The following is a 13,941-nucleotide window of genomic DNA, read 5'->3' as shown; positions in this document are numbered from 1 at the left end:
ACTTTGGCTGTGCCCAGAAGACAGAGCAGTGGGGGTCCTGTTCCAGTGCCCCAGCCCAGCAGCCTGTGTAGAAGCTGGAGTGGCTTCTATGGCTGAATCTTGGGTTGTGTTGTCATAACAGGCTTCTCCAGTTCTATGATGTGAAGACTAAGATGTTTCCTCCAAGCCCCACTGAACAGAGAGGACAGGGCTGGAGGGTCCTCCAGGGTCAGGTGGGGAAACAAGAGAGTCTCATTCTTGAGGGGAAAACGGCACTTTTCCAGAGCATGCCTGTTGGTCCCAGGAGTGACCACAAAGAGTCGGCAGGGGCACGGCCCACCAGCCAGTTGGCAGGTGGGTTGTCTGCTGAAGTTGTTCAGGGCTTGACACAGGACCCAGTCCTCAGCCCCACCAATGTCTACCACCTCCACAGGTGATCCCAGGCCTGGGAGGTGTAAGAGGTGCTGGGGAGGCATGTAGGTGTGTGTGAAGAGAAGTGTGTAGTGGGTGGTTGTGCCTGAGAGGTCAGGTGCATGGACTACCTGCTCCAGGTACTTCAGGCCAGGTACCAAACCTCCTTGATGCAGGCAGCCAAAGATGAGAGCACCCAGGACATTGAAGAGGACCAGGGTACCCTTCCGGGGTATAGGTTGGGTTTGTGGACTGCACAGCAGGACTAGAGGGACTAGGAGGGGAATTAGAAATCTAGCCTCTTGGTGGCTGAAGGCAGATAGCAGGAGTAGGGGTGTAAAGTAGAGGAGAAGGAGATAAGACTTGGAGCTAGACAAGAGACCCTGGGCAGCCAGCACCCTCAAGAGGCCCGTTTGTGGAAATGCACGGATGCAGGCGTGGAGTTGTTGCCATGCAGCCTGCAGAGCGTGAGCATGCAGTACCCCAAAGAGCAGGAAGGCATTGACTGCCAGGTGAGTGAGCCGCGCATGCGTGCCATGCTTTGCAAGGTTTTGGGGATCCAAGTTGTAGTACAAGAAGTTGACGGGTGTGAGAACGACACTTGTGGATCTCGAGAGGCTGGAGAAGTACCAGCTGTCCATGGCTACAAACAGCACTGCAGCAAGAGCAGCCCCTGGCAACAGCACCAGGGCCTCCTGGATCAGGACCTTGATGCCACCAAGTTCTGAAGCTCTGTGGATGCCCCAGAGAGAGAGCGGGGCCAGAGCAAAGGCTAGAAAGGTCGGCCGATTGAAGAAGCCAGCAGCCACGATAGCACCAAGAAGATAGCTGTGCCACCGTGGACTTGGGGTAGGCTTCTTTGATGTGGGACTCCTTGCCACACAAGGGGACACCAGCACCAGCAGCCAGGTGAAGAGCAGTCCCTCGATGGCATTGGAGAAGGTTCTTGTGTAGAAAACCAGGGTGACATAGGAACCAGACAGCAAGCACAAGGCATTCCAACGATCTGCCCCCCACAACGGGGCCAGATAGTACATAGCCCAGTCCAGGGCAAAGGAGAGGGCAGTGAGAAGGAGTCGGGGCCCCACCAGCAGCATGTAGCCACTCACCAGACCAGGCCAGAGCCTCAGCTCTTCGCAGAGCCTGAGCAACCAGAAGGCAGAGCCAGAGGTCAGCAGTGGGAAGACCACAGTGCGGCAGGAGCTGCTGGGGTAAAATTCCCAGGGCCGGGAAGCCTGCACACCCAGGATGTCCTCTGCAGAGAGAGAGGCAGGAGTGAGCCAGTTTAGGCTTGTGCTGGTTAGCAGTCTGGTTTAGCACCAGGATTGAAAGGCCCCCTAGTGGACACTTCCCGCACAATCCCCGGCATCGCACCGCTTGGCTTTGACTGAGCTACTTTAATGTGGGGGAGTCTCAGGTGGCCTGTCCTCTCTCCCCAGCTCTTTAATAGCAGAGAGCTTCCACCTGGATGCAGAGGAAACAGGCAAAGACACAAAAACAGGAAAAGGATTTTATGTGTTTTAGCTGGTTTACGGGTGAAAGCACTAACTGCAAGGAAAGAACGAACACGGTCCCCTTAAATGAATTCAATTCTGCCGACAAGAATGAGCTTGGACGCCAGGTATGATGGCACATGCCTGGAATCCCAGGGCTTGAGAGGCAGAGATTGGAGGATCAAGAGTTTAAGGCTGTATTATGAGTTTGCGACTAGCCTACACCATGTGAGAGAGACTTATCTCCAAATAAATACAGGAAAGGAGACTGAATTTTCCAGCTAACAGTTCAGATCTACCTGCTGAACCTCCTGGCAGAGTTAGGTGAAGGTCTCTTCCTGTCCTCAAGCTGAGTGTGCTGGTGGACACTTGTAACATCTGGTGGGGGCATTGCTAAGTCAGGAGAACTGCTAAAAGTTTGAGGTCAGCCTAGGCTACACAGTGAGTTTGAGGCCAGTCTTAGCTGTAGAGAGAGGGACTGTCTCAAACAAGCAAGAGCAACAAAACAAGCCAAGTGTCCTTGAACTTTTCTCCTTTAGTCTGTTAGCTCAGCACATGGCCAGAATATAAAGATTTTTTATCTCCAGGCTGTTTTTGTGGCTAGATGTGCATAACAGCCAGGTGTGTGTGTGTGTGTGTGTGTGTGTTATGACTCTCAGTACTCTGGAGGCTTACTAAGAGAATTGTCATGAGTTTAAGAGCAAGCCCAGACTGTGAGACCTGTCTCAAAAACAAAAAACAAAAAAACAAAAAAAAAACAACAAAGCCTGTTCCATTGTGCACAAAGTTCTGAGTTCACTTCCCAGCACAGCACAAACCAGGCATGGTACCTGGCAGTGACCACAGCACTTCAGAAGTGGAGGCCAGAAAATCAGGGGTTCGTGGCGATAGCCAGTTCAAAGCCAGCCTGGGCTGCATAAAAACTTCTCTCAAAAAAGAAGGTGAGGGCTGGAGAGAGGGCTCAGTGGTTAAAAGCACAGACTGCTCTTCCAGAGGTCCTGAGTTCAATTCCTAGCAACCACATGGTGGCTCACAACCACCTGTAATGAGATCTGATGCCCTCTTCTGGTGTGTCTGAAGACAACTACAGTGTACTTATGTAAGATAATAAATAAATCTTTAAAAAATAAAGAAGATTTTAAAATAGAAGTTTTGCCAGGTGGTGGTGGCGCATGCCTTTAATCCCAGCACTTGGAAGGCAGAGGCAGGTGGATTTCTGAGTTCGAGGCCAGCTTGGTCTACAGAGTGAGTTCCAGGACAGCCAGAGCTACACAGAGAAAACCCTGTCTTGAAAACCAAAATATATATATAAATATATATATTATTTATAATGATAATATATTATTATATATTAATATATATTTAGTCATATATATATATGACTAATACACATGGTCTTTAGGGAGGACACCCTTCTTCCTGAGCCTACACTGAACAGCCCTATGGCTTCATTATGTCAGTCACACCCTGAGGGAAAACATCGCTCTGTTGGCCCAAGTAGAAAAACACAGAAAGGGCTGGTATTTCATTAACATCATCCAGAAGGTGAGAAAAATGTGAGCTTAACACTTCAAGTTCTAATCCCAGAGGGGCTGCAACTTTGCCTGTTCATGCATCCACCCATGCGTTTCCCTCCCCACCAAATATGGACTGCTGCTACCAATCTTTTTAACAGCGTGGGGGGGGGGGGTTTACCTGCCATGACCTCAGGTGACTGGAAGAATTCATCTGGGTGTATGTAGCCAGTCTGGGGAAGGAGACACCATAAAACTCGAAGCAGGCTGAGGCTACCCCAAATCACCCTGGCTGCCATCGTCACATCAGGTTGTCAGACACAGGACTGAAAAGTCTGTCACAGTTTTCACAGGTGCCAGTCTGGAGATCTACATCTGCTGGGAGTGACATTTGGAAGTTACTATAACAGACTATACTACACCCTATCTGAAGACACTCAACATAAAAAGGGCAATGATAAGATGCGATTGGTACACATCTGGACAGATTGGTATACATCTGGAACACCAGCATCTGAGAGGTTGATACAGGAAGATTTCAAGTTCCAGCCCACCCTAGGTTAGAAAAAACAAGGAAGAAGGAGGAAAAAGAGAAGGAAGAGGGAGAGGAGGGAGGAGGAGGAAGGGGGGGAAGAAGGGGAGGAGGGGGAAGAGGAAAAAGGAGAAGGAGAAGAAGAAGAAGAAGAAGAAGAAGAAGAAGAAGAAGAAGAAGAAGAAGAAGAAGAAGAAGAAGAAGAAGAAGAAGGAGACATGGTTGTGTACCCAGTAATCCCAGCACTCAGGCAAAAAAAGACCAGGAGAACCTACAGTTAAAATGAATGTTAGGGGTAGGTAGAGACACTTGCTCTTGAAAAGATGGAGGTTGGATTCCCAGCATCCACATACGGCTTACAACCACCTATAACTCCAGTCTCAGAGGGTCCAACAACCTCTTCTGACTTTCTCCGGCACCAGGCATGCACATGGTACGCATGCACATGGTACACATGCAGGCAAAACATTCATACACATAATGTTAGCCTTACCCTTACACATAAAATTATAAAACGCATAAGTAGAAAAAGAAAGATAGGGCTAGAATGACAAGGTTGGTAAACTGAGGAAGATAAATAAGAGGTTTGTATGAGACAGACCTGATAGGAAGGGTAGGGCTCTACCCAGCAGGATCTGGAGGAATCCCAAAAAGTGCCACTCCCAGGAAGAGCCCCACCTCCAGGAGCAGGCCCAGACATCACTATGCTTTCCCTAGTAAACACTCAGCCTTTAGGAGAGTTACACCTTTACAAGTATTTTGCAAGCACCCTTACCCTTCCCATAGTCAGTTGTTCAACTGTATGGCTTGTGACATCCTTACACATATTCCTATAATTGTATCAGAATGAATTGTGGGGAAAGGTGGTTTCTAGGAAAACCCTCACCTCTTCCAGGAAGCAGCCACCGCCCCTCCCTGCAAAGCCCCAGAGACAGACAAAGGGAGGAGACTCGGTATACCGAGATCCGCGAGTCCTGGTACAAGAGGCAGCCCTTTGCTGTAGACTCACGGCTGAGTCCGCTCTCCACTCTGGAGAATGTACCTCCTTTCTGCTTTCTCCCTGACTGCTTACTCTGTCTGTGTCCCTATATGAATTCTTCTTTAGAATTAAATGGCTGCCACCGATGGAATTAAAGGGAATTTGGGAGGAGGCATCTCTATCTACAGTCCAAGTCCCAGAGGAATGAGTGGTCAGGGAAAGAGTGGATTTGTTCTCTTGTGTGTGTGTGTGTGTGTGTGTGTGTGTGTGTGTGTGTGTGTGTGTGTGTGGCCCTAGCTGGCACTCACCATGTAGACCAGGCTGGCCTCAGACTCACATATATTCCCCTGATTCTGCATTCTTCTGAGTGCTGGAATTAAAGGCACGTGCCACCACTGCCTGGCTCTGCTTTCTCCTCTTGGGGTGGGCAACCACTGTCTCCTGGCTTTGGAATTTCTGCTCCTTGGCCTTCAGACAGTAGCTCTTAAACCAGCACTCCCATCCCGTTTGGACCCAGATCCTCAGGTGTTGGTATTAAATCTGGAGGTTATACCATAGGCTCCCTCATTCTCCAGGCTTCTTAGTCTTCATAATTATGGTCCAGACCCCATAATAAGCAGCGAGGACAGTTCTCTGTTGGTCTATTCTTGTTCACAGTTTTAAACATGATCTATATCAAATATGATATTTGCTAGTAGGATTAGGGAGCACCGTGAGCTTAGACTTCACAGCCACCCCTGTCACCAGCTGTATCTGCCAACCAGTACGGCACCAGTTTTTGAACTTCTGAAAACTTGGGACCCCAAGGGGGTCCCAACCATTCCCTCTAACTTCTACACATTGGTTTGTTTTGTTTTTATCAAGATAGGGCCCAAGTCTGTAGCTGAGGATTACCTAGACCTTATTAAGTAGCCCAGGTTGACCTCCAACTCATAGCAATCCTGCTACGGTTTAAGGCTTAAGCTACCATGATGTTTTAGAGGGAGAAAGGGCAGGCCATGTTTGTGATGAAGATTGAACCCAGGACCTTGCACATGCAAGGCGAGTGCTTTAACACCGATTCATGCCTCCAAGTCTCATTCTGCAACCGTGGCTGGCCTTGCATTCAGAATGATCCTCCTGCCTCAGGCTCCTAATGCTATGACTGCAGATATGTACCACCAGATCCAGCTTCAACTTGCCCACACTCTGGAATCTATATTTGTAAAGGATGGGAAACGAAATGAAGAGAGAATTGGAGTCTACAGCACGGTGGAACTATATTCATGAGTAACGTCTCTGGTGAAGATAAATGTCAAGTTCACAGTAACAGTTAAGAACACGGGGCTCTTGGCGTTGTAAGAACAACCTGGGTCCTTCAGAGACAGAAGAAATTCAACTAGAGGACGTTTGTCCACTTCTAAGCAGCTTGTCTTCCTGGAATGACCACTGAAAACTATGCCTGCACTTCGTGTCACCAGCGTTCATACATGTAGTTTGGGATTTGATACTGTGATAGTGTCAAACTTGGTCACAGAACCTATAACTAAACTGGGAGTCTCTGGACTTGCCTTCTGGGGATTATCTTGATTGCATTAACTCAGTCGGGAAGACCTGCTCACTTTGGGTGGCACCGTTCCCTGGTTGGGATCTTGAATTGTATAAATTGAGAAAGGGACTGATTACATTTTCTGCTTTCTGGTTGTAAGTGTGCTATGACTTCCCCACCATGATGACTCTACCCTTGAATGTAAGCCACAATAAGTGCTTTATCCATTAAACTGCATTTGTATTTTTATTACAGCATCAGAAAAATAAATCAAGACAGAGTCTAATCCCCGATCTAGGCATGAACTAAACCTGAATGGTTTGATCCAGATAGTTTTTGCCTCCCTCATCATGAGGGTTATTTCAGGCTCCAGCACATTACTCAAGCCAAGTGAATTAGTCAGGGTTCTCTAGAATCACAGAATTTATGGAATGGCTCGGTATATTAAAGGAAATTATTGGGATGACTTACAGTCTGCAGTCCAGCTAACCCAACAATGGGCAGCTGTGAATGGGAAGTCCAAGGATCTGGTAGTTTTTCAGTGCCATGAGCTAGTTGTTTCAGCTGGTCTTCTGTAGAAGCTGGAATCCTGAAGAAACAGATTCCAGCAGATGTGCCGGCAAGTAAGTGCAAGCAGGTGAGGAACAGTGAACCTTCTTTCTTCCAATGTTGTTATGTAAGCCTCCAGTAAAAGGTGTGGCCCAGATTAAAGGTGTGTATCACCACACCCGGATTTGGAACTTGCTTGGTTCTAGGCTGGTGTTGAACTCCGTGTTTGGGATCCTATTCCTTTACCCGCAGCGTTCATACACTCACCCTCAGATGTTCACAGCAGATACCCCTCAAGACGGGGGATTCAGTTTGATGAGTGCCTTAGGGTTTTATTGCTGTGAAGAGACACCCTGACCCAGCAACTCTTAAAAAAGGAAACAGTTAACTGGGGCTGCCTTACAGTTCTGAGGTGTAGTCCATTATCATCATGGCAGGAAACATGGCAGTGTGCAAGCAGGCATGGTGCTGGAGCAGGAGCTGAGAGTCCTGTCTTGCCTTGAACTCATGACCCTCCTGCCTCTGGAGTGCCAGCTTACAGTCCTTATGGCCTTTAAACCTAGTCAGCCAAGAAAACCAGTTCCCAAAAAGTCCCATTTGGAAGACTGAACCTTAAGCTTCTGTCCCCTGCAGAGCCTGGGGCCACATGCCTGTCATCCTAGGTACCTGGAAGGCTGAGGCAGGAGGATTGTAAAACTTGAGTCCAGCCTGGTCTACACAATAATTTCTGGGTTACCATGGGCAACTTGTGACCACCCTTTCTCCAGAGTTTGGGATGTAGTTTCATGAGAGGACAATTGCCTTGCAAGCATGGACCCTGGGTTTAACCCCAGAGCACGAAGTGTCTGTTCTCCTAGATCTACTGCCCCCACATCTGTCCTATGCTAGAGAATTGTAACAGTAGAGAATTATGTTCAGACTTATTGTGAGGGGCCTCCTCGATAGGGATGGCTGCATACGTCTGGATCTGTGGAGCAGGCCATTGGGAAGGGGCGCTGGGTGCCATTGCTTAGCAGAACTAAAACTGCAGTTCCCAGAGACAGTTGATTCCTCCTTCATGTTTTCCCCTGAGACAGGATTTCTCTGCGTAGCCCTGGTTGTTCTGGAACCCTCTCTGTAGACCAGGCTGGCTTCAAACTCAGAGATCTTCCTGCCTCTGCCTCCCAAGTGCTGGGGTTAGAGGCCTGTATTACCATGCTCAGCTAGACAGTCTCCTTTTTGCTTTTTGTTTGTTTGTTTGTTTGTTTTTCCTGTTTTTTTTTTAAATTTTTTAAAAGATCTTATTTATTTATTATATGTAAGTACACTGTAGCTGTCTTCAGATCTCATTACAGGTGGTTGTGAGCCACCATGTGGTTGCTGGGATTTGAACTCAGGACCTCCAGAAGAGTAGTCAGTACTCTTAACCACTGAGCCATCTCACCAGCCCCTGTTTTGTTTTGTTTTTTGTTTTTTTTGTTTTTTGTTTTTTGTTTTTTTCAAGACAGGGTTTCTCTGAATAGCCCTATCTGTCCTGGAACTCACTCTGTAAACCAGGCTGGCCTCGAACTCAGAAATCTGCCTGCCTCTGCCTCCCAAGTGCTGGGATTAAAGGCTTGCGCCACCACTCCCCAGGACAGTCTCCTTTTAAACATAGCTTTATTGGAATGTAGTTAATAGTCTGTACAATTCACCCATGTAAATGGCTTTTAGAATATTCACATAGGTGTAACCACTGCTTTTATCTTTATTTTAACTTTATGTATATTGGTATTTTGCCTGCATGTGTGTCTGTGCACCATGTACATGCAGTATCCATGGAGCCCAGAAGAGGGCGTAAGGTCTCTCTGGCCTGGATTTACAGTTGTCATGCAGGTGTTGGGAATTACTCTCAGGTCCTCTGGAAGAGCAGCCAATGCTTTTAACTGCTGAGCCATCTCTCTATCACCAAACCACAGGTGAGCTGCCATGTGGGTGCTGGGAATTGAACCCGGGTCCCCTGGAAAGAAACTCAGTCAAAAAACCAAAAACAAACAAACAAACAAACAAAAACAAAAACAAAAAACAGAAGAAGAAAGAAAGAAAAGAAAAGGGAAGAAAGAAACTCAGTGCTCCTAACCACTGAGCCATCTCTCTACCCCACCCCACCCCTGCCCCAGTCTTAAATGACCTCTTTTATATTCATTTTAGGAGATGGTGTTTCATTGTCTAGGCTGGGTTCTTGTGGTTCCTGCTTTAGCTCTATAACTAGCTGGGACTACAGGTGCACGCCTCAGTATTTCATTCATTCTCACAGCTTTTAGCCCTGTTATCGTCCCCTACCCCTCTGTAAAAACTTGCAGGATGTTTTGCTTTCATGTGTTTCTGTGCACCTTGTGCATGCAGTGCCCATGAAGGCCAGAAGAGGGCGAAGGATCTTCCGGAAGCAGAGTTATGGACAGTTGTGAGTCACCATGTGAGTGCTGGGTACACTAATTACACTTTGGTAGTTATCTGGTCGCTGATCATGTCTTTGCCTTGCTGGGCTGATATTCCCCAACTAGAACTCCCCGGCTGGGATCCACTGAGATCCAAGTTAGAGCCATCAGGGTCCTCTGCAAGAGCAACAAATACAACAAGAGCTCTCAACCACAGAGCCATATCTCCAGCTGCCACAGGCTTATGGCCTTAGTTAACAGAACTGTTAAGGTGGCAAAACAAGGGCTTGGGCCACATCTGGTTGACTCTAGAGGCACCTATATTCTGTCTGCCAGCTCACTGTAGCTAGAGACCAGATCCCTGTGCTCAGAGGTTGGAGGTTGGGCACAGCCCGGAGCCAAGATTGCCTCCTTTAAGCCCTTCTTTTAGGTATAATTTGGTGCTACAGCCGCAGCATTTTGTTTAAAAACAGTGGTGGCGCACACCTTTAATCCCAGCACTTGGGAGGCACAGGCAGGTGAATTTCCGAGTTCGAGGCCAGCCTGGTCTACAGAGTGAGCTCCAGGACAGCCATTCTAAAGTGTGTGTGTGTGTGTGTGTGTGTGTGTGTGTGTGTGTGTGTGTGTGTTTCTTACCGTTGTGGCCATTGTTTGTTATACCTATAGCAAGGAGGTTAAAGGCAGCTGTGGCATCAAGCAACTTGGGGTTCAAGTCCCTCTTCTGTTACCTGCTAGTAGTGAGACAGCATCCAGTTTCAAAACCCCAAAACCCCAGTTTATATCTCAGCTATAAATGAATTTCCTGGTGACCAGCGGCTCGCACGGTCTGTCTAAGACAGAAGTGGTGTTAGAGGTCTCCTGCAGACATCCAAAGAGGCGGAGCCAGCGCCGGGGACGTGGCAAATCGCCCAACCAGTGCAGGCAACTGAAGACACAGCTGCAGCTGCCCTGGGCTCGGGTCCAAACCCTGCGGCTCCCGCAGTCCCCTGGCTGAGAGTCTTCCCAGAGAGCAGAGGGGACATGTTGGGTTAAAGGGACCATTCCCAGGATGTAGAGATGAGACCAAGGGGGTGGAAGGAGTGGACGTGATGACCACGGTAGTTGGGGACTACCGGCGTGCCACGGTGCGGGGCAGGCAGCAGGGAGAGACCAAGTCCGAGGCAGGGGTACAACAAACGGGAACCACAACGCCTGGCACAGGGGTTGGGGGAGGCTGGGGAAGAGGTCACATCTGTGGGATGGGAGAAGAGAGGAAGCAAGAGACTGACAGCTGAGTCAGGGGCTCAGCTGGATCTGCTTCCTGGTGACTAGTGTTTCTCAGATGTCCAATGTGCACAGCACCATACCCGCTCTGGGGGCTGCAATCCTGTGTGGCTCAGCCCAAAGAAAGTCTCTACCTTCAAACTGAAGCTTCTTCCTGACAGAGCCGCCGGGTCCTGGCCAATGGGATGTGCGGACATGCTTAAGGTCCCTCCTCTTGGATCTGGCGTTTGGAGGAATTGTTAACGCCGCCGGAGGACCCCAGCACGACCACCCTGTGTTCCTGCTCCGTCAAGGCCAGGAATCTCTCAGTTCCCAGGATCCACATCGGGCACAGAATGAGAAATAACTCTCCTAAATCAATGTTCCTTTTGGCTGGCATTTCGCTCACCCTCGCCTTATTAACCCTGATGCTACACTGAGCTATACCAGACTCTACCTTTAAAGCACTTCAAGATTAGGGCCGGCGGCCTCCTTTCTTTGGTTGCCAGAAGGGAACTGTTTGTTCTTTGATTAATACGAAATACAACGTCCAGCGTTAAACACATCAGAACGAGAGTGGAAGAAAGCGACGGGTCCCCATCGACCGGAGCATACACAGTTTAACTCTCCATACCCTCTCAGCTCCAGGCCATATAGTGGAAACTCTGCTTTGTACCGAAAACCATCTTGACCGTGCTTCTCAATAATTTGGGGTAAAGGTGTCTGGAGAGGAGTGACATTTGAGGACATGGGGAGGATCTCCTCTTTACGGAAAGCAGCAACTGCCCCTACCACGTTGCAAAAATCTACATGCCCACCAACAAAGAAGCTTTGCTCTGGCCCACAGGGTCCCTTTTCCCTTGTCCTTGCCCTCATGGGACCCCTGGGTCTCAGACTTGGTTTGACTTTCCTAGCTAAAATTAGGGGGTCACTCAGTGTGCGTAGATGTCTTTCTCCACACTTTGCAGCGTTTTTAAATTTATGGGACCTTGCTGCTGTGTCATAGACGGGGACATTGAGCCCCAGTGTGGCTGTGGAACCAACTAGGAACCCCGGCTCTCCAGGCAAGTCTGGCAACAGGAGAGGACGCAAACCTAGGCCTTTCTGTTTGGGCCCAAAGCCAGTGCTCTAAATTGGAAAGTACTCTGAACTCCCTTCCCATCAATGTCCCCTTGTGTCCCCCCTAGATCCTTGCTGGTCACTGCTCTTACAGCCTGCAGAGCAGTTTGAACACAGCTGCGGGTGAAAGCCTCAGCTCTCCTGCGGGTCTGTGGGCTGAGAGCAAAGATAAAGGTGGACACCGTTGCCTGCCCCATTGCGCCCTCATCCCGTCCCCAGCCTTTCTTCCCAGGCTGGGTCTGACTCACCCGAGCTGTGCAGCACCTGCCGCGCTGGCTGGCTACCCGGGTCGCCTGGAGCCAAAGCCTGCACCCGAGGCCCTAGAGCCCAGAGCCTGCGGGACAGAGGGCTGCAGGGCGGGGTGGGGCGATGGCCTTTTCTCTCCACAGCCGGCTCTGGACTAGGGAATTAGGCCAAGGGATCAAGCAGAACTAGCTACGCAGAGCAGAGAAGGATGGGGACAAGTGTGCGTGCCTCCGCCCCCAGTCCCGCAGTCTGCAGTGGTAGCGGTGGGTACTCCTGAGGGACCCATCTGGGCAATGACTAATTCTACTTTGCCTTTCTGTGAGTGCATTCTGTCAGCAGTCCCTCCTTGCTTTGCGCAATAAGCTTCCTTTTTTTTTTTTTTTAAAGTACTAGTACAGTTACACCAAAGTGTTTCTCGCTTTTTGTTTTGTTTGCTTGTTTTGAAACGGGGCTAGGTGGCTTCGAACTCGCCTTTCTCCTGCTCAGCCTCCCGAAATCTGGTTAACAGGCTTGTGCCACCACACCAGCTTTTGGTCACACAATCACCCTGGGCTGGGGGTGTGCTCCGTGGCACAGAGCTAGCCTAGCATGTGTGAGGCTCTGTGTTCTTCTTTAGCCCCTAACAAGAGCAAATTCCACTCAAACCAAACCAAACCAAACCGACGGCGGCGTAGGTTCCGGAGTCAGGGGCGGCGATCGCCTAAGGGCAGCCACGCCCTGCTTTCTTGCACAGTGGGACGGAGGAATGTGGCCCTTCCGCAGCTGGTTCGGTTCTCTCGGGACGCTGAGCACTCCAGGCAGCTGTCAGGGCAGCGCCTTTCAAGCTGACACAGGTTCTGTCTGTTCCTTTGTGTACGACGCAGGCGAGGACAGGCTACTTGCCCAACAGCCGGCTGGAGAGAGAGTCAGGGGTCGCAGGAGTCCTGGCACCGCCTGCGTGGCAAGGGCGGGAGGCTTCCGGGGCGACTAGCACCGACACCCTACCCGAGGAGGGCGGTGCGCAGAGCGGAGCCATGCGCCGCGGCGCCCACCACGCAGGGACGCGTCACAGCCCCCCTTCGCAGATCTATGCACCACTCCGGAGCCTGTCGTTTCCCGGGTCTCTCGAATCCCCGCCTACAGCTGGAGGGGCGTGCGTCCTGAGGGCTGGGACGCTGGCCCCCCTGGCGGCACGAGGTCTCCCTAAGCCCAACTCTAAAGTGGTAGGGAGGCCTGCTCGCCTCTTCTAAATCTTGATTTTGGAAGGTTCCGCCGATCTGAGTCGCCTGATTGTGTTCCGGTCGTCATGTTCCGCAACAGTGTTCACATTAAACACACACACACACACAGCAAAGAAACTAGAGAACTACTGTACTGCGGTATAATTTACATACAATAAGTGCCAGAAATTATTCATATTCTCTAACTCCTGAGGCTTTTGACAAATGAAAAGCTGGGCTAGCTACTGCTCCAGCTCAAAAACCACACTTTCATCCCCTCCAAAAGTTCTCTCCTGTCCTCTTTGCAGCCTTTCGACCTATGCCCGACACGGACTGTTCTGACCGCTATTATTGTTGCCTGTCATTCCCAGAATGTTAGTGTAAATAGAAGCAGTCATCCAGTGTTTTCTTGTGTCTGGCTCTTCTCACGGAACACATGCCTTTAAAATCCACTCCAGTGGCTGAATACAACAGATGTATTGTCTGTTCCTTTGTGTTGAGCTCTGTCATAGGACAGAGGCTAGCCCTGGACTGACAGAGGACCAGGATGACTTGCGCTAGGCTATTTACAATATCCTCACCTCACCCCCACAGGACAGTGGAGGACAGCCAGCTGCCTAGGTATATGACCTGTGACCACTTGTACCCTTCGTAGGAAATTTGAACATACTGACAAGTGCCTGTCTGGTTAGGGTCTGAATTATTCCTGGAAAGACAACTCTCTCTAGAAGAAACCTGCTGCGCCCCACTTAAA

At 49.6% G+C, this 13,941-nt stretch overlaps 1 protein-coding gene across 4 annotated transcripts in view; it reads right to left on the bottom strand.

Annotated features, from left to right (window-relative positions):
• The window catches only part of Ncbp2 (nuclear cap binding protein subunit 2), a 22,748-nt gene extending 10,437 nt beyond the window's left edge, over window positions 1-12,311 (bottom strand). Inside the window, exons 1-3 of one of the 4 annotated variants that reach the window (XM_031363627.1) lie at window positions 11,991-12,311; window positions 3,579-3,775; window positions 1,500-1,645 (exon numbers count right to left, since the gene is read on the bottom strand). In XM_031363627.1, the coding sequence (XP_031219487.1) occupies window positions 1,500-1,645; window positions 3,579-3,696 (264 nt within the window). In that variant the 5' untranslated portion in view covers window positions 3,697-3,775; window positions 11,991-12,311. Of the gene's footprint in view, window positions 1-1,499; window positions 1,646-3,578; window positions 3,776-6,907; window positions 7,404-11,990 lie in introns of those variants that run through there. The other 3 variants (XM_031363626.1, XM_031363629.1, XM_031363628.1) reach the window with 3 other exon arrangements.
• Window positions 12,312-13,941: the final 1,630 nt, after the last annotated feature.

Source organism: Mastomys coucha, unplaced genomic scaffold, assembly GCF_008632895.1.
Source record: "Mastomys coucha isolate ucsf_1 unplaced genomic scaffold, UCSF_Mcou_1 pScaffold12, whole genome shotgun sequence".
In the NCBI taxonomy this organism is placed as follows: domain Eukaryota; kingdom Metazoa; phylum Chordata; class Mammalia; order Rodentia; family Muridae; genus Mastomys; species Mastomys coucha.
This window is presented reverse-complemented; position numbering and strand designations above follow the sequence as displayed.